This window comes from Oncorhynchus nerka, linkage group LG26, assembly GCF_034236695.1.
Source record: "Oncorhynchus nerka isolate Pitt River linkage group LG26, Oner_Uvic_2.0, whole genome shotgun sequence".
In the NCBI taxonomy this organism is placed as follows: Eukaryota; Metazoa; Chordata; class Actinopteri; order Salmoniformes; family Salmonidae; genus Oncorhynchus; species Oncorhynchus nerka.
In genome coordinates, this window is record NC_088421.1 from 7,950,691 (window position 1) to 7,978,625 (window position 27,935).

The 27,935-nt window shown below is 42.5% G+C and overlaps 1 protein-coding gene across 4 annotated transcripts; it reads right to left on the reverse strand.

The window, feature by feature from the left end:
* Window positions 1-24: 24 nt before the first annotated feature.
* LOC115110160 (oxysterol-binding protein-related protein 7-like) lies at window positions 25-27,935 on the reverse strand. Of its 4 annotated transcripts, none has more exons than XM_029635570.2 (22): window positions 27,861-27,935; window positions 14,285-14,500; window positions 13,716-13,856; window positions 13,409-13,462; window positions 13,129-13,242; window positions 12,577-12,759; window positions 12,245-12,377; window positions 11,981-12,102; window positions 11,716-11,817; window positions 8,571-8,733; window positions 8,204-8,337; window positions 7,336-7,437; window positions 6,866-7,061; window positions 6,215-6,265; window positions 4,180-4,469; window positions 3,415-3,552; window positions 3,144-3,286; window positions 2,670-2,814; window positions 2,308-2,458; window positions 1,922-2,048; window positions 1,443-1,565; window positions 25-1,164 (listed from the first exon to the last, which is right to left on the reverse strand). In XM_029635570.2, the coding sequence occupies exons 2-22, from the start codon at window positions 14,423-14,425 to the stop codon at window positions 1,053-1,055; spliced, it is 2,865 nt and encodes a 954-aa protein (XP_029491430.1). In that variant the 5' UTR covers window positions 14,426-14,500; window positions 27,861-27,935; the 3' UTR covers window positions 25-1,052. The 4 variants fall into 4 exon arrangements, with proteins under 4 accessions (XP_029491430.1, XP_029491427.1, XP_029491428.1 ...); XM_029635567.1 differs by lacking the exon at window positions 27,861-27,935 and adding an exon at window positions 25,700-25,859; XM_029635568.1 differs by lacking the exon at window positions 27,861-27,935 and adding an exon at window positions 25,700-25,858 and having other exon boundaries at window positions 6,215-6,247.

Below are 27,935 nucleotides of genomic sequence, written 5' to 3' on the forward strand. Positions count from 1 at the left end.
GTTGCGGTGTCAAAGAAAAACAAATCGTTTTAAGTTCCGTATTTATTTGAAAATAGACTAGAAAACAATTCATTTTGGATGATCCCCGCTACAGCCCTCCAATTGTTTTTACACTGAAATGTAACAACGGTTCTCTTTTCCGTAAAACCTGTTGAAACATCCATAAAAACACTTCATAGTATCAACCTAAATCAAGGTTGAAAAGATCACCTTAAAAAGCATTAAACATCTATAAGCTCACTCTAGATAAATAGAAAAAGAACTAAGGAAAGCAGTGAAAGTGTTATATAGATCACTGTTCTTCAAAACGGGTGAGGAAGGAGACAGATGTGAGGCATTCAGTGACTCAAACCAATGTGTCATTTAAAACAAGTCCAAAAGATGTCGAGTTGTACAGTACTTTACATGACAACTAAATATACAAAAACACAGTAAGACCCATCGAGTGCAAGAGGTAGCCCTTCTTACCCCATAAAACCCCATTAATCCACAGCAGTCTTAAAAACAATCCCCTACCCGGTTAGTTCCTCTTTAGAGTGAGAGTTTGATATCACAAATTGATTTAAATAAATCTGCATATAGACCTAAAAAGTCAATAAGTAAAAGTGTTTAAATATAGACATATTACATTGACAAAATGCATCATGCATCTCTATAACATGCAAGGTAACATTATTCAAAACGCTATGTTGGATCTCCGACCACCAATGGGTAAACTTGACAGTTAAATGCATGAACCAATTTCAATCTGGTTATTTTCAAGGCACTTTATATTTGAGGACACCAGAGCGGTCACTGGGGTGTGGAAGATCGGCATCAATGTGGGAACATCAGACTTGAAGGAAAAGATCCATAGTAGTCCTCATCTACTCCATGTTCACATTTCCTCTCTCCAATGGCAGACAGTCACCCTGGAATGATTCATCCATGCAGTCAAAACTCCCTTCAACTCTCTCGTCAGTGGAACTTTAGTATCTGCGTTCAGTAGTCTCATTGGGAAGTAATAGTCTATGTGATGAAGCCAAAATGACAGGAGGCTCTGCCAGGTCTACTCAACACCACAGATCCAAGTTATTGGTGTTGGCAAAGCCTGGCTGATTGCGGATCTTCCAGTAGGTTCCGTTGCTCAGCCAGATATCATTCCCGGCCGCATCCAGTTCTTTCCTGAAGGAGGGAAGAGTATATTTACTTTCTAGTGTGAGGTAACCTTTAAAAAAAAAAGGCATCAACAGATACTGTGCATGAACACAATATAATGTCAGTGGTCACCAATACAAGTCATGGAAAAGCCACAGGTGCAGGCTTTTATTCTAACCCTGCCCTAACACACCTGATTCAGCTAATCACAAAGACCCTGAATAGCAGGGATGATGACCACTGCCTTGCTATTTCTACAATAAAAATGCTCTTTGTTTGCGTAAGGGACAGTTGGTGAGACTCGCCTGAAGAAACGAGGCACGTGCTCCTCTCCCTTCTTGGCCAGCTCCTTTCGTCGGTCCCGCTGTTTCTGCTCTACTTCCTCCTTCTTACTGTCAGCCCCAGCTACATCTCCCTCTTCCAGGATCCTATGGGGAAAGAACAGTGGAGAGATACAATAATCAGCTGCACTCTGCATGACCGGATATAAAAAAAGGCTTTAACAGGGTCAATTGTGTGTACAGTACCATCGCACGCAGCCTCATCGGATGTGGCATCACATCAATGCACAACACAGCTCCCTGACATTTGAGGAAGTAAATGTCACTGAACGATATCACCTACATGACCTACTGTACAGGACCCAGAGTTTTTCCCTGGCTAGATCCTGTTCAAGAAGTATTCCTAGCCCTACTTCCAATGCATTTGACAAATCTAAATGAAGTACACACAGCTGACCATCCTCTACGTACGCATTACTGAGCAGGTTGGACGGTGGTCTCACCTCTGGTCTGGCCTATAGCGGGTGTCTGAGGGAGGTAGGACCTTCTTGAGTTCAGGGGTCAGCTCATTGAGCTCCCTGGCGTAGCGACTGAAGCCGTAGTACTGGAAGTGGTCATCAGGCTGAGGGTCTGGGGATGGGAGAAACAGGGTACTGTGTGAGGCGATACATAGTGCTGGTACTATAGAGTGGATGACGGACTCACGGATTGAGGAAAACATCCATAAAATAGAATTCACTGAAATAGTGTGGATTAGGGAAAATATAATAGGCACAATGGTGGGGATTACACCATTTTATAGGATAAACTATAATATCAAGATCGGATTAGAGATGAGGATTATCGTACATAGCAAATAATTGATCGTTCAGATAATAGCAGTACTCACTGGGCTTCCAGATGCACTTTGGGTTAGGCAGGGTGTCGCAGAAGATGCCCTCATGCCACAGTCCACCGAACCGGTGGACCACCTCTCCCGCTTGGTTCAGAACCTGGCCCTGTACCTCGTTCTTACTGGTCTCTGAGGTCCAGTAGCGGGACTGAGGAAGAGGGGGAAAGACGCAGGGAGAGAGAGGGGGCCGTGTCAATGGAGACTTGTTAGGTACCTCCATATGGAAAGCTTTGGAGATTTCATAAATGTCTAGACCCCATTCAGGCTGTTAATCTTTTATTTTATTCATTATGGGTCCCATTGTGGGGTTATCCTTCAATTGAGCGTTAGGTTCTGTGGGCACCGGGCAGGGCTCTCACCTTGACGAAGGAGATCTTGCAGGTGCAGAGGTCACTCTTGGTGTTTCTAATGGTCACCTCGCCGTAGTGCTCCAGCCACCTCTGCGGACTCAGGACGTTGTGGACGCAGGTCACCACCTTGTTCCACTCGTAGTGATCCCCATATCTAGAGGGCAGAGGGAGACATGGATTTAATGCAACTGGAGGAAGACTCTTCAAATGCACTCTTCAAATTCATGGACACCTGAGCCGGTTTCAATACTATGAACATTTCATTGAATAACACAGTAAATTATACATTCAGGCTTGTTACAGCTCATTTGGTAAGCGAATGCCTTTTCAAATCTTCAATCAGCTCAATCAGAACACTGTCCCCGAGCTTCTACTTTGAACAACGGATCAAGACATTCAAAACGACGATGTGAAAGTAGGGTTACGTTACCTCTTTTTTTGGGGGGGTCAAATCATCATGATGGAATTTACATAAACACTCACTTTGGCAACTTGACATTCACTGGACCAGAGGAGATGATCTCCAAAGACTTTCCCCAGAACTTGTTCTTCCATTGCTGGTCTTGCCAGAAGGTGAAGTTCTCAGACTCTGCGTGCACGGCGGAGCAGGGCGGGTGATGGCTGACCTGGGAACAGAAAGGAAAAACCTTAAATGACTGCATCTTCAGTGGAAGACACCCTGGATCAGTTAAGGGTTACTTGCCGCGCAGATGGAATCTAGGATGATTCTGGGTCTGGATTATTCAAGTCCTACCTGCTCAGCGACGTAGCGGAAGCCGCGCTCCTTCCGGTGGCTCTCGTAAGTCTCTCCCAGGACGGGGTTGAAGGGCTTGTAGCGGTTCCGCCAGGTAGCCCAGGCGTAGCCAGAGATGGAGAAAACGCCAATGTACAGCTTCATGAAAAATAAGGTATGGGAAAACGGATGAGTGAGATCGCACCCATCAACAATATCAAATGGCACCTGAAGAAAACTGCTACCACAAAATACTATAGTATTTTACATGCTAAATCTGCAATTCAAGTTGACCCCATTCATTGTTTGTGGATTTCACAGTTTCTCTTGCAATGGCTCTAATGCACAGACTCTCCCCACACACATACTACACTGACACTCCAACAACACACACACACACACACATATGCTGCTGCCATTATGTTTATTATTGATCCTGATTGCCTAGTCACTTTTACCCGTACATACTGTATTACCTCAACTACCTGGCACCCCTGCACATTGACTTGGTACTGGTACTCCTTGTATATAACCTTGTTATTGTGTTATCATTTTTTATTACTCTGCATTGTTGGGAATGGGCTCGGTAAAGTCTAAACCGGTTGTATTCGGCACGTGACCAATAGCATTTGATTTGAGAAAGCATAGAACTTTTTTTCAGATTTCAACTAAGCAAATCTACAGGCACATCAATTCACTTGAATCAGCACCAACGCTGGTATGGCAGCACAAACCTATACTTGAGCCGCTTCGTTTTAATGTCAGGCACACGTCAGGCTGCCTTACCATCCTTTCGAAGGGGTCCTCTGTGCGGTTGGCGATGTCCAGAAGCTCAGAGTACTCCAGCTCTTCACTCACCCTCTGCAGCAGGTTCAGAGGTTCGTTGAGGCCACAGGGCATGGACACACGTGACAGGTCCTTGCCAATGTTGTTGTACAGGATGGTCATGATGCCAATGTGGCTGTTGTCGACACAGTTGGCGGGCAGGACGGTGCGGCGGCCTGTGTTGGTGGGCACGGTGCTGACCATGTCCGGGGCTCTGGACACGCTGGTGCGGTAGTTCAGGGTGGAAGAGGCTGCCAGGGGGAGAGGGCATACAAAGGTTAGATGGAATTCTATACATTTCCTATTGAATCTCACATGTTTTTTTACAATTACGCCCAGCACTTAATGCTTGAACATTTAAAAAAATAGACATGATTCAGCCCTTAAAGGGAGAGTTCAGGATTTTCTCCAGGGTCAGATTAACTTGTGGATACCCTTTTGTGTCTGCGTTCAGTTTGAAGGAAGTTGCCAAATAGCGTTAGCACAATGCCTGGAAGTCTATGGGAATAGCTAGCATGCTAGCTGTTCATGTTGACATGGTCATTACACTAACAATAGTTAGCATTGGCTGGCAAAACTACAGGTAACTGGCAGCCCTTGTGGTGTGGGGTGCATTTCCCTGGCATGGTTTGGGGCCACTCAACCCCTTAGAGGGCAAGGTAACAGCTAGTAAATACACAGCCATTCTTAGTGATCACCTTCAACCTACGGTGAAGCATTTATATCCAGAGGGAAGTGGCCTCTTCCAGAATGGCAATGCCCCCATCCACAAGGCGCGAGTGGTCACTGAATGGTTCGATGAGAATTAAAAACCATCCGTCTCAGTCACCAGATCTCAACCCAATTGAACAGCCTAGCTAACGTTAGCCGCCTAGCTAGAATTCGTAACATCTGTTTTGCAAATTCGTAACATATAATACAAATTGTCATTTGTAACATAAGAAATGGCCGATGGATTCCACAAATGAATACATACCATACGAAACATATGGAGTGTCTTGGATTTACATGACAGAATAATACGAAATGCTCTGAGACCAGGTTGAATTGAACACTTATGGTTGATTCTGGAGCGGCACTTAACAGCATTTTCTACCACAATCGACAAAACACCAAATTAAATGGAATTTCTTGTGGAAGAATGGTGTCGCAACCCTCCAAGAGAGTTCCAAGGCTCATTGAAGTAGTTCTGCCGGCTTGTGGTGGCCCAGCGCCTTATTTAGAGCTATGTTGGCGTATCCTTCATTTTGGCAGTTAATTTCATACTGGACGCAGAGACATAAAAATGGTATCCACAAGATCTTAAGTAGATAAACAGTAAACAATAGACATTCTGTATGATTGAATGTATACCAGAGTGCCAATGTCTCTTGTTTTAACTTGCAGACACGGCAACCATTAGAGGACCACAATGGAAACAAATCTTTAGACTTGTGCATATAATCCTCAGCAATCTTTGGTACATTTATATGTTGCCTTGTTTCTTTATGCATTTTAAAATTGTCAAAATCAAGGCTTCTTTGCCAAAACCATCCCTTTAAAATGTCTGAAGTCCCAAAGCTGTCAAGGAAAGGAGGATGGTGAAACAGGAAGAAAAATTAAGTAATGACAGTCTCTCGATTTCTCCATCTCCCAAATTTGAATTTGATGTTGGATTGAGGTGGAGGGTATGATGTTTAAAGAGTGAAATATCTATACAGATTAGACAATAATACGTTTGTTAAAATTGTCACCAGTCCCACACAACCAAAGAGACACCTCAGGAGGACAAAGAGGGAGAAGAAAGAGAGATGATGAAATCATGGTAATAAAATGAGTAGACTACTAGGGCGTTTTCAGGGTCCAATCAGTATGCTTGCTTGTACAACATTGAAAATGTACAGTCTTCAAATAAATTATGTGCATCAATGAATTAAACTATCCATACGGGACTTCCAATATGGCCGCAATTCACCACCACTCCACCGATACTTCAGTTTGACCAGTCCCAAAATACCTTTTGTTTGCGGTTGGTCCGGTGATACTGCCTCTGCAGGCAAAGTGGAAGCTATGTTCAGAAAACGTAATAAAAATACATTTGTACACAGATTACATATATACACACCCAATGTTGGTGTCAGCCGAGTTCATGAGTAGAACTACCTAGATAGAGCTGGGCGATATAGACACAAATCCATATCACAATAAAATGACTAAATGATCACGGTAAATTGAAAAAGACAAGTTTACAATAATGTGCACCAGTTAATTTTTATATTACCCTTAAAACTACTAATTTGAAGGTTGTGGTCATTAACTGTCTTGTTAACAGCCCACATTTAACAGACATCTCATTTCAAACTACACATTCCTCTAGTAAAGGCTACTTCTTGTTAAAAATCGATCAGTAAAACGTCCTCGATAACTGGTCGGTTCGGTCGGTAGTGATCATTTTCGGTTTATCGTCCCAGCTGTACTCGATACTGCATATTGTTACTTATTTTTCAAAGACAAAAACTCAAACGGACCACGTAGACCGAACTGTATTCAAGGTATAATGGGACTGCTCAAACACAATATTATAGAACACGTCCTTAGAGTGGCCGTTCTAGTCATTCTACTTCTAGGACCACAGCTGAACAGTGATATCCAAAGAGTGGAGACTCACCATGGACCTCGTCTGGCTCAGAGTTACTGGTGGTGGTGATGTCACTCAGCCCGGACTCATCAGACTCCTCTTCTCCATTTTCAGAGGAGTTCTCACAGACGATGACATCTCTGGCGTCATAGTACTCGGCCATGGAGTCGGCCAGCGAGGGGGTGCGCTGCACAGAGCAACCCTTAGAGGGCGTCTCCTCAGCATTCTGGATTGGGGGGGGCAGGAGGAAGAATAAGACTATAGTTAACAGGAAGCATACAAAATCAACGCTTTCAGATGGATAAAAGTGATGTCAATAATGTATTACAAAAGAAAGTTAAGGGAAAAAATCCTGCTCATTTGATAGAGAATCCCATGCATACAGGCACAAACACAGACAGAGACAGGCAGACAGACTTACAGTACACAGCCAGACACGCATCCAGAAACAAGTGGCAACCTGCCTCTTGCTAAGTGGGGGTTGGCGGCTGAATACACACCTGGTCCTGACGCACAGTGCTGTAGGACTCCTTGGAGCCCCCCGTGGATCCAGAGGAAAGGGACAGGGAATGAACTTTGGTTTGGCAAGACTGCACCTCCAGCTGGATACACACAAACAGTGACTTATTAGTATACTGTAGAGAATTGTATGAAAAGCAAGCACACTATTAAGCTCATTTCCCCATTATCAAACTTGGCCCACATGCAGGTAAGTTGGACAAAATGTACAGTAATGCACATTTGGTGGAGGATTTCCCTCAGAACTCTTTCAGCTTTGTCAGATCCATCCAGTAATTAGTGAAGTTCAGAAACATCTAGTAACTCGGATCAAATAGATACGTTCGGGGGACGTTTAAGTTGTTTCACCAAGACAAATCTACTCTGTTTGAACAAGTGTCTTTACATTTGAAAAGGCTTTTGTTTCATCCAGGCAGGCTCAAAACAGGAGAGCAGGGAGGAATGGTTCTTCCCCTGATGGGCAGTACCGAGATGTCCCAGCCCCAAACAGCCCAAACCAGTTCTGGCTGGCTTCTCACACACTTGAACAGCAGCACACTGAGACGGGACTATATTTTGTAAGGAGAGAGCAAAAGAAAGCGAGAGAATAGGTGTGGCCCATCGAAACGTCTGCTGTGTGTGTTTTAAACAGACACCACAGTGTTATTGACCAAATGTGAATAAAGCCTTTCTATTGGTCGCTAGGTCTCTTCCTGTTCTTCTTGTTACTTCCGAAAAAACAAAACAAAGAAACGTAGGTCTCTCCTTTGGAGCCATTACCAATGGTTTATGTTCTTGGTGTATAGCAGGAGGTTCCGTCTCAGCGTGTGTACTGTATATGTGAGTGTGTGTCCAGGGCAGGCCTTTTACCTCAGACAGTGTGCTACACAGGGTGGCCAATTGATTGGAGGTGGAGGAGCGTAGGTCTGGACCGGTCCAAGCCTGTCGGACCCGCTCACGTTCCAGGGCGAGCACTTCGTGGATGGACTTGAGAGATGCATGAACTAAGAAGATTACGGCAGACAAATGTCATTTCGTGTTCATCCACGCCAACATAAATCCCTGAGTAACTAAAGTAAGTCAATTACTACCAGATTGCAGTGGTCTACATAGGTCCTCTTTTTTATGTTGCAGAACCAGCCTCACTATAACCAGCTCTACACATGACTTTCCTATGAGGAACTTTATTAACACCTCATCGAATGAGCCCCAAAACCCTGTAACACCCCTCTCTTACCCCTTTGGGACAAAGCACAGATGTCCTGCTGGATCTTCTTGGCTTCGGGGGAGGTGATGAGGGGGTTGGAGAGCTGGGAGTACACGTAGTCCGGGATGGACGACACCGAGGCGGCTCCCACACTCAGGTGGTTGGACGATGTGCTCAGGTGGCTGGAGGTAAACTGAGGGAGGAAAGTTGGAGGGGGGAGGGGGTGATGTGTGTAGAGAGCCATTTTGTGTGTGTCACTCTCGAGTGACGCACACGCATGCTAGCGTCAAAATGGCCTGTAGCTGTATCAGAAAAGCTTTACATTGATGTCGGGACCTTGACAAACGCAACATTGAGTGATAACCATGAAAACAAAACTGATGGCTAGAATTATGCTCAACAAGTACATTAGTCTCCTGGCTTTATCTAGCTCCATCTTTTTTATTTATTTTTATCTGTTGCTAGCTCGCTAGGTAACTAGTCCTCAGATGACATCTGCCATGTTGTAGAAGACCATCTAATTACATGTTTGTTAGCTTCCATGAGCTGCCTCTGAAGATGGAAGTTGTCATTCACCTAACGGTAAACAAGCCCCTTTTGGAGGCCTAACGGTAAACAAGCCCCTTTTGGAGGCCTAACGGTAAACAAGCCCCTTTTGGAGGCCTAACGGTAAACAAGCCCCTTTTGGAGGCCTAACGGTAAACAAGCCCCTTTTGGAGGCCTAACGGTAAACAAGCCCCTTTTGGAGGCCTAACGGTAAACAAGCCCCTTTTGGAGGCCTAACGGTAAACAAGCCCCTTTTGGAGGCCTAACGGTAAACAAGCCCCTTTTGGATGCCTAACGGTAAACAAGCCCCTTTTGGATGCCTAACGGTAAACAAGCCCCTTTTGGATGCCTAACGCCTAACGTAAACAAGCCCCTTTTGGATGCCTAACGGTAAACAAGCCCCTTTTGGATGCCTAACGGTAAACAAGCCCCTTTTGGATGCCTAACGGTAAACAAGCCCTTTTGGATGCCTAACGGTAAACAAGCCTAACGGTAAACAAGCCCCTTTTGGATGCCTAACGGTAAACAAGCCCCTTTTGGATGCCTAACGGTAAACAAGCCCTTTTGGATGCCTAACGGTAAACAAGCCCCTTTTGGATGCCTAACGGTAAACAAGCCCCTTTTGGATGCCTAACGGTAAACAAGCCCCTTTTGGATGCCTAACGGTAAACAAGCCCCTTTTGGATGCCTAACGGTAAACAAGCCCCTTTTGGATGCCTAACGGTAAACAAGCCCCTTTTGGATGCCTAACGGTAAACAAGACCCTTTTGGATGCCTAACGGTAAACAAGCCCCTTTTGGATGCCTAACTGCGCGCGCAACGTTTCATGACGCGGCCAGGAACTTAGTTTATATATTGTATGTTAGTAGCCTCACTTCTTTTGTAGAATCTCCACAATTTATATTGCCGAGTTAACTTTTCTCGTCTTTAGAAAAACCCATCTGGTCAGCTTTAAATATACTAGGGTGCAACCATCAGATTATTGTTAATGCAATGTGTCAATGTGTTTGTACCGGTCCCTAAACCATAAATGAAAATGGAGAGGGGATACGCGGGAACAGTGGGTGAAAGTAGAAGAGGATTCTGAGACCGCCATGACACAGAAATGTCCAGAAAACGTTCATATCCAATGACTAATGTCTTGTACAGTGTGTCATAAGTATTCAACTCCTTAGAGGTCACATTTTCCTGTTACAAAGTGGGATGCAATTGTGCTCTTTTTGTCAACAATCAACACAAACATTAAACACTAATATACCTTGATTAGATAAGAATTCACCCCCTTGAGTCATTACATGTTAGAAACACTTTTTTGGCAGAAATTACAGCTGTGAGTCTTCCTGGGTAAGTCTTATCAGAGCGTTGCACACCTGTATTATGCAATATTTGCCCATTACTCTTTTAAAAATTCAAGCTCTGTCAAGGTGTTGGGGATCATGACTAGACAGCGATTTAAGTCTTGCCATAGATTTTCAAGCAGATTTAAGTCAACTAATTTGGCCACTCAGGAGCATTTACTATCTTCTTGGTGAGCAACTCCAGTGTAGATTTGGCCAAGGAAGGTGATTCCTCTCCCAGTGTCTGGCATAAAGCAGACTGAAGCATGTTTTCCTTCAAGCTATTGCCTGCGTTTATCTCCATCCAGTTTCATTTTGTCCTGAATCTCCCCAGTCTTTGCCAATGTTAAGCATACCCATAACATGATGCAGCCACCACCAGGCTCGAAAATAAGGAGGCAGTTACTCAGTGATGTGTTGGATTTGATCCAAACATACAGCTTTGCATTTAAGCAAAAAGGTATATTTCTGTCAGGTTTTTCCTTTTCTTTTTTTTCCCCACACTAGGATTACTTGAGTGTTTTGGAATATATTTATTCTGTATACTTATTTGTATTCATCTTTTCACTCTGTCATTTAGGCCATCATTGTAGAGTCTTTACAACGTTGATTCATCCTCAGTTCTCCCATCACAGCCATAGAACTCCATAGTCATTTTAAAATCACCACCGGCCTCATGGTAACATCCCTGAGTGGTTTCCTTGCTGTCCTGCAGCTCAGTTCAGAAGGACGATTGTATCTTTGATGCGTCTAGGTGGTGTAACGCATCATCCACAGCACAATTATTAACTTTACCACACAGAGTTATTCAATGTCCGATTTGATATCGTTACCCATCTACCAATCACTGCCATTCTTTATGAGTCGTTTGAAAAAGCTCCCTGGTCTTTGTAGTTGAATCTGTGCTTGAAATTCAATACTTGACTCAGGGACCTTAGATGTTTTATTATGTATGGGGGACAGAGGAAGGGTTAGTCATAAAAATAAAATAAAAATCACCCCTATTATTCACACAGAGTGAGTCCATGTAACTTATGTGATTTGTTAAGCTACATTTACTCCTGAACTAATTTTGGCTTGCCTAAACAAAGCATGTGAATATTTATGTAACTATATTTTAGTCATTACATTTTTGTCAATTTGGAAATTGTCTAATTGTATTTTTCACTGAGAGTATTTTCTGTACATAAATTACTTTAAAAAAATGTTTTATATCTATTTCAATCCCACTTTGTAACAAAATGTGGAAAAACATACTTATAATACCCACTGTATAGGACATGAGAACTTACCATGCCGCGGGTTTCGACTCCAGACAGGGTGCGAGAGTGACCAAATATCTTGTTTGTAGTCTTCCTCTCCTTCTTGGCCTTGGGGGTATTAAGGGTCAGATTCTGAAACAGGTAGAATAGATACATGCTCAGACTAAAGAACAGCCAACCACTAAATTAATACTCCAATGTCACACTCACAGGTGTGCCATTCTTCCCCCCCATAGAGAACATCTCATATACAGCACGTGCGGTTGTAGAATAGTGTTTAGGGCGGTGACCTTACCTGCATGTTGATTCGTCGCTCTAGGTCACTGTTGGAGATTGGTTGCTGGTCACTCTCCAGCCAATTGAGCCTCTGGATGAGCTGGGCCAACTCAGTCAAGTCTAACTGAGAACGAGCTAGCTCTGTGGGGGTCAAGGGTCAGAGAAGATTATTGATAAAGCTTTGGAGTGAAAGCTTAGCTCTGAAAATAACTGGATATTCATTTCATGCTGAATTGTAAAATGATAGCCTTGATTCCCTAGCTTCACCATGGAAGTACCTTACCTTGGGAGCAGGTATCTGACTGGTGGGTCTGCTGGAGCCACGCTGCCACCTTGCCGTTGACCCCTGGGGCTGCTGTGGGCGGAACCTCCATCTCAGCCTGGTAGACCGAGGCAGTGCTGGCGTAGTGAGGGTACTGGAACCACATGATTTGGGGACAGAGGGAAAGAGAAAGAAGAGTAGTCAAGTGTCAGTCAAAGCCAATTTGTATAAAGTCCTCTTGTTCTATTCAGAATATACCTTCACCTAGTTCGGTGTGACCAGAACGTATTTGGTTGTAGCACTGCAAGTAGCAGACCACATTGCGTCACACCCCTGTTTCTCTGTTCACTCACCATGCCTGGCATTGCAGCTTGGTTCCTCTGGGCTAAACTGGCCATGGCTGGCAACAACGTGCTGTTGCCCATGGTGAGGGCATGGAGGACTCCGTGGTGGACACCCAAGGCCTCATTCTTCTTGAAGACACGATGGGCACACAGCTTGGTCAGCCATATGTAGAACAAGTCACTGTTCTTGGCCTAACAGGAGAGTGAATTTTACATTAATAATTACTTTAAATGGGGATAACACATGCTACTTCTTTTGGATAAGAAACAGATGTGAAAAGGAAAATACATCAGCGCTGCAGTTCTTGACACAATCCGGTGTGCCTGGCACCCGTTCAAAGGCACTTAAATCTTCCGTCTTGCCCATTCACCATCAATGCCACACAATCCACGTCTCAAGGCTTAAAAAAAATATATGTTCTTCTACCCATCTCCTCCCCTTCATCTACACTGATTGAAGTGGATTTAACAATTGACATCAATAAAAGATTAGAGCTTTCACCTGGTCAGTCTAGGTCATGGAAAGAGCATGTTCTTAGTATTTTGGGATACTCCGTGTACCTTGACGTGGTATAAATAGTCTCCACCATCCAGATCGATGCGATTGGACTTCTTGTTGATGGACATGACAGCCAGGCTAACGTCCAGGGAGCCGTGGAGTTTTCCTCTTTGGATCTGACCAGTGGAACATTAGAATGGATGAACCCCACAGTATTGTCCAACGTGTATAAACAAGCATTACATAGCCTGTAACATTTACAATACGGCACTGACCCATTTCAGAATGATTGCAAACGTGAATTGAATTAGGTTTTTTTGGATATGTATTGTGAATACATACATCCTGCTGTGTCTTGGAGTACTTGAGGATCCCCTTTTCCAGCAGGAAGTACCTCTGAAAGGAGAGCGACAGAACCACATTAGACAAGGGGTCTATTCATAAGTGCACACCAGTAGCAATGAGAACACGTTTCTTTTTTGAGAGAGATTTAGATTAGTTTGGGAAACCCTGGACTAGTCCCTTCCAGCCATTTACTTCCATTTGGCTACTAGTGAATACACCCCAGGAAGTCAGAAGTGATGGTGAAACAGAACTAAAGAGTAAAACTGTGCTTCAATTGGCTTGCCAAGTATAGCCTTCACATTACCTTGTGCCAGCCATTCAAAGGGTACTTCCTCCTCTTCATCAGGAAGCCCTCACAGATACCAGGGATGCTCATGTCCAGCCCTGACCCGATGCCTGAACCCATGTCCATGTGGTCTTCCAACACCTCCCAGTGCCTGGAGTTCTATGGGGGGAAATACAATTTTCATTAGTTTGGCTCCCAAGTGGCACAGCAGTCTAAGGCACAGCATCTCAGTGCTAGAGGCGTCACTACAGACCCTGGTTCGATCCCGGGCTGTATCACAACCGGCCGTGATCGTGAGTCCCATATTTGGCCCAGTCAGGGGAGGGTTTGTAAAAAATAAGAATTTGTTCTTAACTGACTTGCCTAATTAAATAAAGGTTGAATAAAATAAACATGTTGCATTGTCCATAAAGAACTTAATACTCACAAAGTGGGTTACATCCATTCAGCCATCCATCCATAGAGATATTCATGATGGTTATATACATCATTGGTTGCATCATAGTCTAAAGAGGAGACCCGTCATATACAAAAGCCAGGCACACGCCACTCGCACTTTTAATAAAAAGGAACGGCTCAGAAACTACCTGGCGGGAGTTGCGTGATGACCCAGCGCTGTCGTTCCGTGAGTGTCCGGCCTTGAATCCTCCAGAAGGAGACTTGTCCAAATTGCTCATCACTGATTGGCTGCTGTTGAGTGAGGGTGGGCACACCCGAGGGTCCATCATTATGATTGGATGAACAATGTCGCTAAAAGTAAGCTCTGCTTTTCGACAAGGTTCTCTCTCAGAGGAAACACAACGCTGTTGACACAAAAGGAACAGTAATGTGAGACAAAAAAAAGGTGCCATTTTAACTGGTTTCACATTTAGCAGCTTCATACGCTTTTTAATGTCCCATTTTAAATGAGAAATCAGATAAATAGACTTGAGGACGTCTTTTCTTGAAATTCAAGTGTCAGGAACACACTTCACGTGTGCTGCCCTGCTGCAGTGGGCCCTCGGTTCATGAGGAAGACAACCTACACATTATCCACCCCAACCTTATGGTTGGCTTGACCTTATGAAGACCGTGGTGGACATAGCGGTACTAGACAAGGTCCAGGAGTACTGACCAAAGAATATGACAATGCATTATTCAAAATTAATCAGATTCTACTAGCAATTTTTAAATTGGTCAGCTCTTTTTTTTTTTAATTTCAGTCAAAACAATATTTTCCTGAAAAAATGTAAATTAGACCTAATCTACAACATGAGAGATTATCAAAAGTATCAAACAGATCCGCATTTTTTTTACTGTGGAATTGTATCGATCTACTGGTACTCCAGAGTTATACTATTCCATGGAAGAATGTCTTTAGTCCCTTGATAGCATCCAACACAACAGTGACACACCGATGTTGAGATGTAAACACATACAGTGCCTTCGGGAAGTATTCACACCCCCTTGAGATTTTTTTCCAAATTGTTACAAGACTTATTCTAAAATAGATTAAATAAAACCGTTTAAATCAGCAACCTACACACAATAACCCATAATGACAAAGCGAAAACAGGTTGACATTTTTACAAATGTATTAAAAACAGAAATATCTTATTTACATCACTATTCAGACCCTTTGCTATGAGACACAAAATTGCGCTCCGGTGCATCATGTTTCCACAACTTAATTGGAGTCCATCTGTGGTAAATTCAATTGATTGGCCATGATTTGGAAAGGCACAAATCTGTCTATATAAAAAGGTCAGTTGACAGTGCATGTAAGAGCAAAAACAAAGCTATGAAGTCCGTGACAGGATTGTAATCGAGGCACAGATCTGGGGAAGGTACAGTGGCCAGACAGAAGCCACTCCTCAGTAAACAGCACGACAGACCGCTTGGAATTTTACAAAAAGCACCTAGACTCTCAGACCATGAGAAACAAGATTCTCTGGTCTTATGAAACAAAGATTGAACTCTTTGGCCTGAATGGCAAGCGTCACATCTGGAGGAAACCTGGCACTATCCCTTCGGTGAAGCATGGTGGCGGCAGCATTATGCTGTGGGGATGTTTTTCAGCAGCAGGGACAGGGAGACTAGTCAGGATCGAGGGAAAGATGAACGGAGCAAAGTCGAGAGAGATCCTTGATGAAAACTTTCTCCAGATTGCTCAGGACCTCAGACTGGGGTGAAGGTTCATCTTCCAACAGTACAACGACCCTAAGCACACAGCCAAGACAACACAGGATTGGCTTCGGGACAAGTCTCTGAATGTCCTTTAATGGCCCAGCCAGAGTCCAGACTTGAACCCAATCGAACATCTCAGGAGAGACCTGAAAATAGCTGGGCAGCAACACTCCCCCTCCAACCTGACAGAGCTTGAGAAGATCTGCAGAAAAGAATGGGAGAAACTCCCAATACAGGAGTACCAAGCTTGTAGGGTCATACCCAAGACGACTTGAGGCTGTAATCGCTGCCAAATGAGCTTCAACAAAGTCCATGCCAACAACAAATTCTGAACCTATACATCCATGCATTAATAATTTTATATTACTTAAAGTGTGTGGAAGAGGGGATTTAAAAAAAAAATTTAGCAACAATGACAATCCACCAGAGTCTGACAACTTGATGAGTCTGACCAGACTCCACCAGAGTCTGACATCACAGATGATATTGCCACTCCCATTTCCATTTCTTCAATCTAAACATACAGGAAAGTGTGCCCCCTCAGGCCTGGAGTGAAGCAAGTCATTCAATCAAACAGCCGACCAATCGGCATGTTAACAACCTTTAGTAAACTTTTGTAAAAAAATGTTTGGCTAGATAAAACTTCCTCACTGTCAAATGCGTTTATTTTCAGCAAACATAAGTTCATACAAATATTTACACAACAAGATTAAACAACTGAGACACACTGAACAAGTTCCACAGACATGTGACTAACAGAAATTGAATAATGTGTCCCTGAACAAAGGTGGTGGTCAAAATCAAAAGTACCAGTCAGTATCTGGTGTGGCCACCAGCTGCATCAAGTACCACGGTGCATCTCTTCCTCATGGACTGCGTCAGATTTGCCCGTTCTTGCTGTGCGATGTTACCCCACTCTCCACCAAGGCACCTACAAGTTCCCATGAAAATAAAGGAGAGCTGCACACTCTAGGAGCTCAGATTCAAAAATGTAATACCCAACGTTTCGACAGCCAAGCTGTCTTCATCAGGGTATAATCAAACACTGCGGGATGACTCATTTATAGTGTCAAAAGACGCTATGTAATCATGGCCAAGAGTGGCCTAATATCATTGGTTAATTCCAAATATTAAAATGGCATACAAACAGCAGCATACAAAAAAACAAATGGATAGCATTCGATCATTGATTCATTTTAGACTACAGAAGCTTACAAACAATTACAATGGCAAAGTCACAATGGCTTCAGATCAAAGTCTACATTGAGACCGAAGGGAGCAAGGGTCTTTAAGTTAAAGATCCAGGCAGCCTCTTGTTTTAACAATAAATTCTAAAAGGTCACCCCCTCTACTAGGGAGGGTGACATGTTCGATGCCCATATAACGCAGAGGCGAAATTGAGTGGCCTGCCTCCAAAAAGTGGGCCGCAACTGGGTAAGTCAAGTTTTTGCACCTAATGGTTACCCCACTCTCAACCAAGGCACCTACAAGTTCCCATGAAAATAAAGGAGAGCCACACACTCTAGGAGCTCAGATGCAAAAATTAAAAAAAAAAAAAAAAAAAAAAAAAAAGATGCTCCGAGATACGTACTTTTAATTTGCGCTTTGTTTTTGCACACAATTTTTACCACAAGGACAAATAAGATGAATAACTGCCTTAGTGGAGCACGTAATAACACCTTTGATTGGGATCGATTTCCCTGTTTGTGGGTGTTTGAAGGATCTACATTTATACGTGCCATTGCATTGAGCACAGCCATGACACTTGTAATTTCCATCCAGTAGGGGTGTAAATAGATGTTGTTCAGGAATATCTTGGGGTGGATCAATTGGTCTGAGATGTCTACCCCACAAGAATATGACCAAGGGAAGGTCCGAAAACATATTACCGAGACAATCATCGGATTTTGGAATGTGACAATGTTTGTGAAAGATACCCATAATTTGTTCAGAGCGCTTTGAATAGCGGGTAGTTAGAACGCAAGAATGCGTGTTTTTGCAAGACTGACCTTAACCTCATAAGTCGACCCTCTACTTTTTTGAACATTCTGTTAAAAATCGCGCAACATTTCAGCGCCCTGCTACTCATGCCAGGAATATAGTATATGCATTTGCTTAGTCTGTGTGGATAGAAAACACTCAGACGTTTATAAAACTGGTTAAATCACTGCTGTGGCTTTACCAGAACGGCATTTACATCGAAAAGCACAGGAAAAACTGATCACTGAAAATGGGAAAATATATCCATGCGCTACTTGAACCCATTGATAAAGGTGAACCACAAATAATTGACTGAGGTTGCAGTACCTACAGCTTCCACACGGTGTCTAGAGTCTTGTCATTTCCCTTCGAGTTTTTTCTTGGTCAAACACATGCAGGGCACCGTATCTCCTTAGGTCTAGGACCGGATATTTTTGTTGAGTTTCTAGCCGGACATTTTTCCAGACGGACAGCTAATGATCTTTACATCGCCTCCTGATGAATTTTATCGCTTATTAACGTTTACTAATACCTAAAGTTGCATTACAAACGTATTTCGAAGTGTTTTGTGAAAGTTTACCGTCGACTTTTTGAATTTTAAAAAATGACGTTACGTTTTGAAACAATGTTTTTTTCGTTTATCACACAGTCTACATATAACGATATCTAGGCTTTATATGGACCGATTTAATCGAAATAAAGACCCAAATAGTGTTTATCGGACATCTAGGAGTGCCAACAAAGAAGATGGTGAAAGGTAATGAATGTTTTCTATTTTATTGTGCGGTTTGTGTAACGCCGAAATGCTAATTATTTTGTTTACGTCCCCTGTGGGTCTTTTGGGGTGTTACATGCTATCAGATAATAGCTTCTCATGCTTTCGCCGAAAAGCATTTTAAAAATCTGACTTGTTGCCTGGATTCACAACGAGTGTAGCTTTAATTCGATACCCTGCATGTGTATTTTAATGAACTTTTGAGTTTTAACTAATACTATTAGCATTTAGCGTAGTGCATTTGCATTTCCAGAGCTCTAGTTGGGACGCAAGCGTCCCGAGTAGAAGCAAGAGGTTAAAAAAGGTAATGTCTCGTTTTGTTTTCAATTTTCTCAATCGCAATATTAATCTGATCATTTTTTACCCCCTTTTGAACCTACAAGTTCCCAGACATTTCTGGGGGGAATGGCACTTTCCCTCACCCTCTGAGCAAACAGGTCCCAACGTACTCAATGGGATTGAGATCCGGGCTCTTACCTGGCCATGGCAGAACACTGACATTCCTGTCTTGCAGGAAATCACGCACAGGACGAGAAGTATGGCTGGTGGCATTGTGAAGCTGGAGGGTTATGTCAGGATGAGCCTGACATGACCCTCCACATGGACAGTCTGAGCTGTGATGGTGGGATTATGCGTTCCTGGTGTAACTCAGGCAGCTGTTGTTGCCATCCTGTACCTGTCCCGCAGGTGTGATGTTCGGATGTACCGATCCTGTGCAGGTGTTGTTACACGTGGTCTGCCACTGCGAGGACGATCAGCTGTCCGTCCTGTCTCCCTGTAGCGCTGTCTTGGTCGTCTCACAGTACCGACATTGCAATTTATTGCCCTTGCCACATCTGCAGTCCTCATGCCTCCTTGCAGCACGCCTAAAGCACGTTCATGCAGATGAGCAGGGACCCTGTGCGTCTCTCTTTTGGTGTTTTTCAGAGTCAGTAGAAATGCCTCTTTAGTGTCCTAAGTTTTCATTACTGTGACCTTAATTGCCTACCGTCTGTAAGCTGTTAGTGTCTTAACTTCTTTGGGACTGGGGGGGCAGTATTGCGTAGCTTGGATGAATAAGGTGCCCAGGGTAAACTGCCTGCTACTCAGGCCCAAAAGCTAGAATATGCATATAATTAGAACAATTAGATTTGGATAGAAAACACTGAAGTTCATAAAACTGTTTGAATGATGTCTGAGTATAACAGAACTCATATGGTAGGCAAAAACCTGAGAAAAAAAATCCAACCAGGAAGTGGGAAATCTGAGGTTTGTAGTTTTTCAAGTGATTACCTATCCAATATACAGTGTCTATGGGGTCATATTGTAGTTACTAAGGCTTCCACTAGATGTCAACAGTCTTTAGAACCTTGTTTCAGAATTTCATGAGCTAAGTCACGTATGCGGCCATGAGAGCGAGCTCCGTTCCTTTTCATTTCTAAAAGAAAGGAATTGTCCGGTTGGAATATTATTGAAGAATTATGATAAAAACATCCTAAAGATTGATTATATACAGTGGGGCAAAAAAGTATTTAGTCAGCCACCAATTGTGCAAGTTCTCCCACTTAAAAAGATGAGAGAGGCCTGTAATTTTCATCATAGGTACACTTCAACTATGACAGACGAAATGAGAAAACAAATCCAGAAAAATCACATTGTAGGATTTTTTATGAATTTATTTGCAAATTATGGTGGAAAGTAAGTATTTGGTCACCTACAAACAAGCAAGATTTCTGGCTCTCACAGACCTGTAACAACTTCTTTAAGAGGCTCCTCTGTCCTCCACTCATTACCTGTATTAATGGCACCTGTTTGAACTTGTTATCAGTATAAGAGACACCTGTCCACAACCTCAAACAGTCACACTCCAAACTCCACTATGGCCAAGACCAAAGAGCTGTCATAGGACACCAGAAACAAAATTGTAGACCTGCACCAGGCTGGGAAGACAGAATCTGCAATAGGTAAGCAGCTTGGTTTGAAGAAATCAACTGTGGGAGCAATTATTAGGAAATGGAAGACATACAAGACCACTGATAATCTCCCTCGATCTGGGGCTCCACGCAATATCTCATCCCGTGGGGTCAAAATGATCACAAGAACGGTGAGCAAAAATCCCAGAACCACACGGGGGGTGTGAATGACCTGCAGAGAGCTGGGACCAAAGTAACAAAGCCTACCATCAGTAACACACTACGCCGCCAGGGACTCAAATCCAGACGTGTCCCCCTGCTTAAGCCAGTACATGTCCAGGCCCGTCTGAAGTTTGCTAGAGAGCATTTGGATAATCCAGAAGAAGATTGGGAGAATGTCATATGGTCAGATGAAACCAAAATATAACTTTCTGGTAAAAACTTGTCGTGTTTGGAAGACAAAGAATGCTGAGTTGCATCCAAAGAACACCATACCTACTGTGAAGCATGGGGGTGGAAACATCATGCTTTGGGGGCTGTTTTTCTGCAAAGGGACCAGGACAACTGATCCGTGTAAAGGAAAGAATGAATGGGGCCGTGTATCGTGAGATGTTGAGTGAAAACCTGGCTGGGTCTTTCAGCATGACAATGATCCCAAACACACCGCCCGAGCAACAAAAGAGTGGCTTCGTAAGAAGCATTTCAAGGTCCTGGAGTGGCCTAGCCAGTCTCCAGATCTCAAACCCATAGAAAATCTTTGGAGGGAGTTGAAAGTCAGTGTTGCCCAGAAACAGCCCCAAAACATCACTGCTCTAGAGGTGATCTGCATGGAGGAATGGGCCAAAATACCAGCAACAGTGTGTGAAAACCTTGTGAAGACTTACAGAAAACATTTGACCTCTGTCATTGCCAACAAAGGGTATATAACAAAGTATTGAGATAAACTTTTGTTATTGACCAAATACTTATTTTCCACCATAATTTGCAAATAAATTCATAGAAAATCCTACAATGTGATTTTCTGGATTTCTTTTCTCATTTTGTCTGTCATAGTTGAAGTGTACCTATGATGAAAATTACAGGCCTCATCTTTTTAAGTGGGAGAACTTGCACAATTGGTGGCTGACTAAATACTTTTTTGCCCCACTGTACATCATTTGACAGTTTCTACGAACTGTAATGGAACTGTTTGACTTTGAACTAAGTGCCTGCGCCCTGTGAATTTAGATTTGTGAACTGAACGCGCGAACAAAAAGGATTTGTGAACTGAACATGCGAACCAAAAAGAGGTATTTGGACATAAATTGACTTTATCGAACAACAAACATTTATTGTATAACGGATTCCTGGGAGTGCATTCCAATGAAGATCAAAGGTAAGTGAATATTTATAACGCTATTTCTGAGTTTTGTGACACCTCTCCTTGGTTGAAAAATGGCTGTAGGTTTTTCTGTGGCTAGGCGCTGACCTAACATAACTGCATGGTGTGCTTTTTACCGTAAAACTTTTTAAATCTACCACAGCGGTTGCATTAAGGAGAAGTTTATCGTTAATTGTGTGTTTACACTTGTATCTTTCATCAATGTTTATTGATGAGTATTTCTGTAATTTGATGTGGCTCTCTGCACTTTCACCGGATGTTTGTTTGAGACAATGCATTTCTGAACATAACGCAACAATTTCAAATTAGGTTTTTGGACATAAAGATGAACTTTATCGAACAAAACACATTTATTGTTTAACATGGAGTCTTAGGAGTGCCATCCGGTGAAGCTCAAAGGTTAGTGATTAATTTTAACGCTATTTCTATATTTTGTGACATCTCTCCTTCTTTGGAAAATGGCTGTATGTTTTTCTGTGGCTAGGTGCTAACCTAACATAATCGCGAAGGTGTGCTTTCGCCGTAAAGCCTTTTTGAAATCAGACACTGTGGCTGGATTAACGAGAAGTTAATCTTTAAAATGGTGTATAATACTTGTATGTTTGAGGAATTTTAATTAGGAGATTTCTGTTTTGAATTTGGCACCCTGCAATTTCACTGGCTGTTGGCGAAGTGGGACGCTACCGTCCCACATATCCCAGAGAAGTTAACAACCGTTCCACAGGTGCATGTTCATTCATTGTTTATGGTTCTTTGAACAAGCATGAGAAACAGTGTTTAAACCCTTTACAATAAAGATCTATGAAGTTATTCGGATTTTTACAAATGATCTTTTAAAGACAGAGTCCTGAAAAAGGGACGTTTCTTTTTTTGCTGAGTTTTACAGTAAACAAATTCAGATTTTCGTGGCGCTTATAGGGAAGGGCATTCAAGATGTACAGCACTTACACAGATTACGGACGATTGTCTTAGAGACATTTATAAAAAGATTATGGGAGCCGTTTTGTTAGTGCAGTTTGACATTATCATTAAAGAACACAATGGAAGCCTCTCCAACATAATCCAGGTAGTCAGGCATTCCCCAGGGCAGCTGTCTAGGCTTTATTTTTTAAATCTTTACTAATGACCAGCGCCTGTCTTTGAGTAAAGCCTGTGTGTCTATGTATGCTGATGACTCAATACTACACACATCAGCTACCACAGCAAGTAAAATCACTGCAACACTAAAAGAGCTTTAGTCAGTTTCAGAATGGGTGGCAAGAAATAAGTAAGTCCTAAATATTTCAAAAACTGAAAGCATTGTATTTGGGACGAATCATTCACTAAAACAAAATTACAATTGGCCCAGAACCAGGCAGCACAACTGGCCCTTAAATGTACACGAGAGCTAAAATTAGTGTCAATTTGTCCTGGCTCAACGTCACGTGTGAGAAGTATTGACATGTTGAATGCCACATGTCTGTTTAAACTACTAGCATACAGTTCAGACACCCATGCATACCACACAAGACATGCCACCAGAGGTCTCTTCACAGTCCCCAAGTCCATAACAGACTATGGGAGGTGGCACATGAGTACGTGGAACTCTGTTCCACATCAAGTAAAAACTGATCAAAATACAACTGATTAAAGAGCCGGGACTGAAGAGGCACAGACACACATGATAACATGCATACTATACCAGCATTTCCCAAACTCCATCCTCGGGACCCCAAGGGTGCATGTTTTGGTTTTTGCACTAGTACTACACAGCTGATTCAAATGATCGAAGCTTGATAAGTTGATCATTTTAAAAATCAGCTGTGTAGTGCGAGGGCAAAAAAACATGAACCCCTTGCAATGTGTTGTGAAATGTAATGTTTTTAATTGTGTATAACTGCCTTAATTTTGCTGGACCCCAGGAAGAGTAGCTGCTGCCTGGGCTTGCAAGTGGGGCAGCGGTCTAAGGCACTGCATCTTAGTGCCAGAGGCGTCACTACAGACCCTGGTTCGATTCCAGTCTGTATCACAACTCGCCGTGATTGGGAGTCCCATAAGGTGGTGCACAATTGGCCCAGCATCTTCCGGGATAGGGTCATTGTAAATAAGAATTTGTTCAACTGACTTGCCTAGATATATAAAATAAATGGGGATCCATGATAAATACAAATGTATCAAGTCTGGTAAGACTTCTGCCATTCTGTTGCATTGGAGTTTGGTTATAATTGTATTGTCGCAATTTATTAAAATCTGCAGGGGACTCCAGATTTTCCTGGTTTTAATATAACGCAAATAACTGTTTGATACATGGAACTCTGAAGCACTGAATTGAGTGATTGATGTTGTCATTTGAGTAAAATAGGGGGCTACTTTCCATTTTTAGTGATTATTCTTTTATCTGCTGATAGTTGCTTCAGGGTTAGAGTCCATGAAGGCTATAGGTTCAGGCCAACTTATTTCATTCTGATTTATAAAGAATTTAATAGTTGCTTTTAAAATGGTTATTTATAGCATTGTCTCTATTTTTAGCATTCGTATCCTTATCTTTTCAAATTATAACTGGTCTGGCGTGTATTCTTTTTGTGAGCGCTACGAGGTGTTTACCAGGTTTATTTACCATTAAATAGTATGCTTTGAGTTTAACCTGTAGTTGTTGGCGCTCTTCAAAAGTAAAAGATCATATTCCTGCTTAAATTCTGATGAATAACAACCAATAACATGGCAAAAATTGAGCTTCTGATATGATCAGCCTAGAAGAAAGCAAAGAATCAATGACAGTTTTGTTGTTTCTAACAGAGGTATGTTACAATTAGTGTCCTGTCTGCACATCAGTTCAAAAGAGTGGAGTGACCTTCCAGGAACTGTGTGCGGGAGAGCAAGCTTTGCTCAAACAGCCCACGCAACAGAAAGACATAGACGAAGAGGTAATCAGAGGATTGTATGGAATATTCTGCTAAACCATGCTTGCTTATGATTGGACAAAACAGATGAAAAGGAGCTTCATGTCAAATTGAATGTCCATTAGTTTCACGTGGAATTCTCGTTTCGTCACATTTGTCAACTAAAATGAAAAGTCATTTATAATAGTATTTTTTCCAGGGCTTCTCGTCTTGTTATCATTATTTTGTCAAGAAAAATAAGTTGTTGACGAGTATATTTCATGGTAGTTATTGCTGACAAAATTGACTGAGGTGGCATCATCAGAGTACAAAAAAAACAGAAAAACTCCAATATCCCGCAGATTACATTCAGCTGAGGCGGCCATTTTGATTACAGTTTCTCCAACTGGTGGCAAACACAAACAACTTTCTAGGTAATTGACTGTATTCTCTCATTCTACAGGGAGTAATATGAGTTGCTGTTGCTGATTATTTACAATATGTCATGGAAAATGTAGTACATACTGTAGTCAACTGAAACTAAACTCACGCCCTCTTGGGTGGCTTTGAAATCATTTAAAAAATATACTAAAATACAGCCATCAAACAAAGGCATTCCTGAATCTCGGAACCAAATGACTCGAGGCTTATGCTGTCATGATACATGGTCAGCTTTATGCTAAGTCGGGACGAAGAAGAATGTTACAGGGACTGACACACACAATAACGATGTGGAATATGTCGTTCAACCAGATAACAAGGATACAAACGGACTTCTTTTGAGTAAGAGGGCAACTATGTTTCTCAGGGCCATTTAAAAACACGCGGACTGAAAGTGTGTTGACGTTTGGAGAAAAGAAACAGAGCTTCCTGTCAGCATTGATAAAGGACTCTTGATAGCCGCATATCTTATGGTTTGAATTAGAGAATTTATAACTATTGACACATACCTGACACCAACTAAACATGAGCCTGTTCTGGATGCTTGATTCATTTGGATCTGGATCAAATGTTCTGAACAGCTGTGTACAGAAACACAACCATAGCAACTGCCAAGTTACTCCTAACAACCAAGAGTAAAACATCTACAAACAACCCCCGCCGCTGTAGCTTACTCCTGATGCAGTCCAGAGTAGCAATCACAACATCGGAGTCTTGGTTGGAAGAGGAACACCTAATAATCAGAATGATCTCTGAAACAGATCACGAGAACACAAAGGAGAAAACTGCCAGAAGAGATAAAGAAAGTCACGAGAGAGAGTGAGACAGCATCAGGTGCCGGAGGCATAGGGTGATCGGACAGGTTCCTGTGCTCCAGGAATGTGCCTGAGCTGCATGCTGCACCAACACACAGGGCCCCTTACAGCCTTTATGACACTGCTGCTGCTACTGGGACACCTGGGATGTTCCACCTTCTAGACTAGGTTCAAGGTTTAGAAATACAACATGAGGCATACAATGAAAGTGTCGTGGGGTAAGGAGGATGCTTTTTGGAGGGATTGCCAACGTAAGCTTGCAAGTTCCAAGCCTGTTCCAAGAGAATTCCAACATGGATGACATTCCGCAGGACTGTATCTATGGCTGTGGGACATACTCGTACCGTAGCATTGGTCAAATCACATTTGATGGGCCCACATGCATACCATAGACACTCCCTTGTCCACAACTTGGGTTTATCAGAACCAGAATCAGGGGTAGACACACGGTGCTACCTTCAGTAAGGCCGGGATACAACATTCCTAAATGCTCACCCTGGCTGGCCATGTGTAAAGCATTATGTAAACCATAGGCATTCAGCATTACCCATATATGTTCTGATGTAAGTATGGACTGTCACCTTAATCACCAACTAGGCCATTAACAGTGTGACTGACAACCTTCCTCATCAAAATAGCTAAATATACACTAAAGAGACAGAAATGTGTTTATAGCCAACTTGTTCATATTTCTAAAAGCAAATATGAGCGCAATACAAATGTTACCATTTTACCTTAGAATGTCGCTCTGGATAAGAGCGTCTGCTAAATGACTTAAATGTAAATGTAATGTTACCAAGACTAGGACATGGGCAATGGAAGTTCAAGTCCTAAATCAGTTGAGGCCAGAGTAACTGGATGCATATATTTCTACAAAGATGGTAAGCAGAAGACACACGAGTGAAAAGCAGAGATGGAGAGTTGAAAATAAACGGCATTTGATAGACACATTTTCACTGCATCTCAGATGTCTGTGAGAATAAGCCACAATGTTATAGCATGAACAAGAAACGTATCACTAGATCCTCCCTGTATCCCACGCGTTGATTAAAAACTAGTTTGGCACCTGGATTTGAGCACATTCGTGTGAACACACAAGCGCTTCAAAGCCATAGATAGCTAATAATGTTACGACAACGTGGCCAATTGCTGCTCAGAAAAGGTAGGCCTAATTACAGTACTGTTGTGGCTTCAGAAAAGGTTTGCTAAAATGTTGACAACGCTTGAAAAGGCCAGCCAGGTCACCCGTGATACAAGTCAATAGTCGATGTCCATCCATGTCTGAGGACATCGGGAAGTGACGTGAAAACCAGCCACTAGGGGCAACGGTGAGCATTGTGGATGGCATCTGTCTCCGATTCTTAAGGTTGCAACGAACTCGAACTCAGCAACAGAAAGATGTTTGATTTTTGTTTTAAACCCATCCCCAATCTTAAACATTAGGAGTTTATGCCTAAACTTAACCGTAAGCGCTTCGAAATGTGACGTTTGCTACAACGTCCAAATTAGATGTTTAAGAAACATTTAACGTCTAATTATGATGTGGGACTGTGAGAGCTAATTGCAGCACTCACTTACATCTCCTATGGTGGCACAGTTGAAGTTCAAGGTGTCCAATATCCAACAAATTATGAGTTGTTTTACTTAAAACAGGCCTAAGCAAAGGAAACAAAAACACTCGAAATTCGATCCGTAATTGATCAAACATAGCCTACCGCAATATCAAACTCAATGGAAGCAAAACAAACAATTACTAATAATTCTCTAAATCAAACATTCGCTTCAACCAATTAAATGCACTTGCATTATGTTCATTTATTCCCTATTGTCAATGAAATAAGAACGAAAAACTAACCTGAAACCCGTGGATAACCCAGGGACGTGGCCAGCGTGAAAGAAGACTGACTTTTTTTTTGCTTCCTCCGCATTT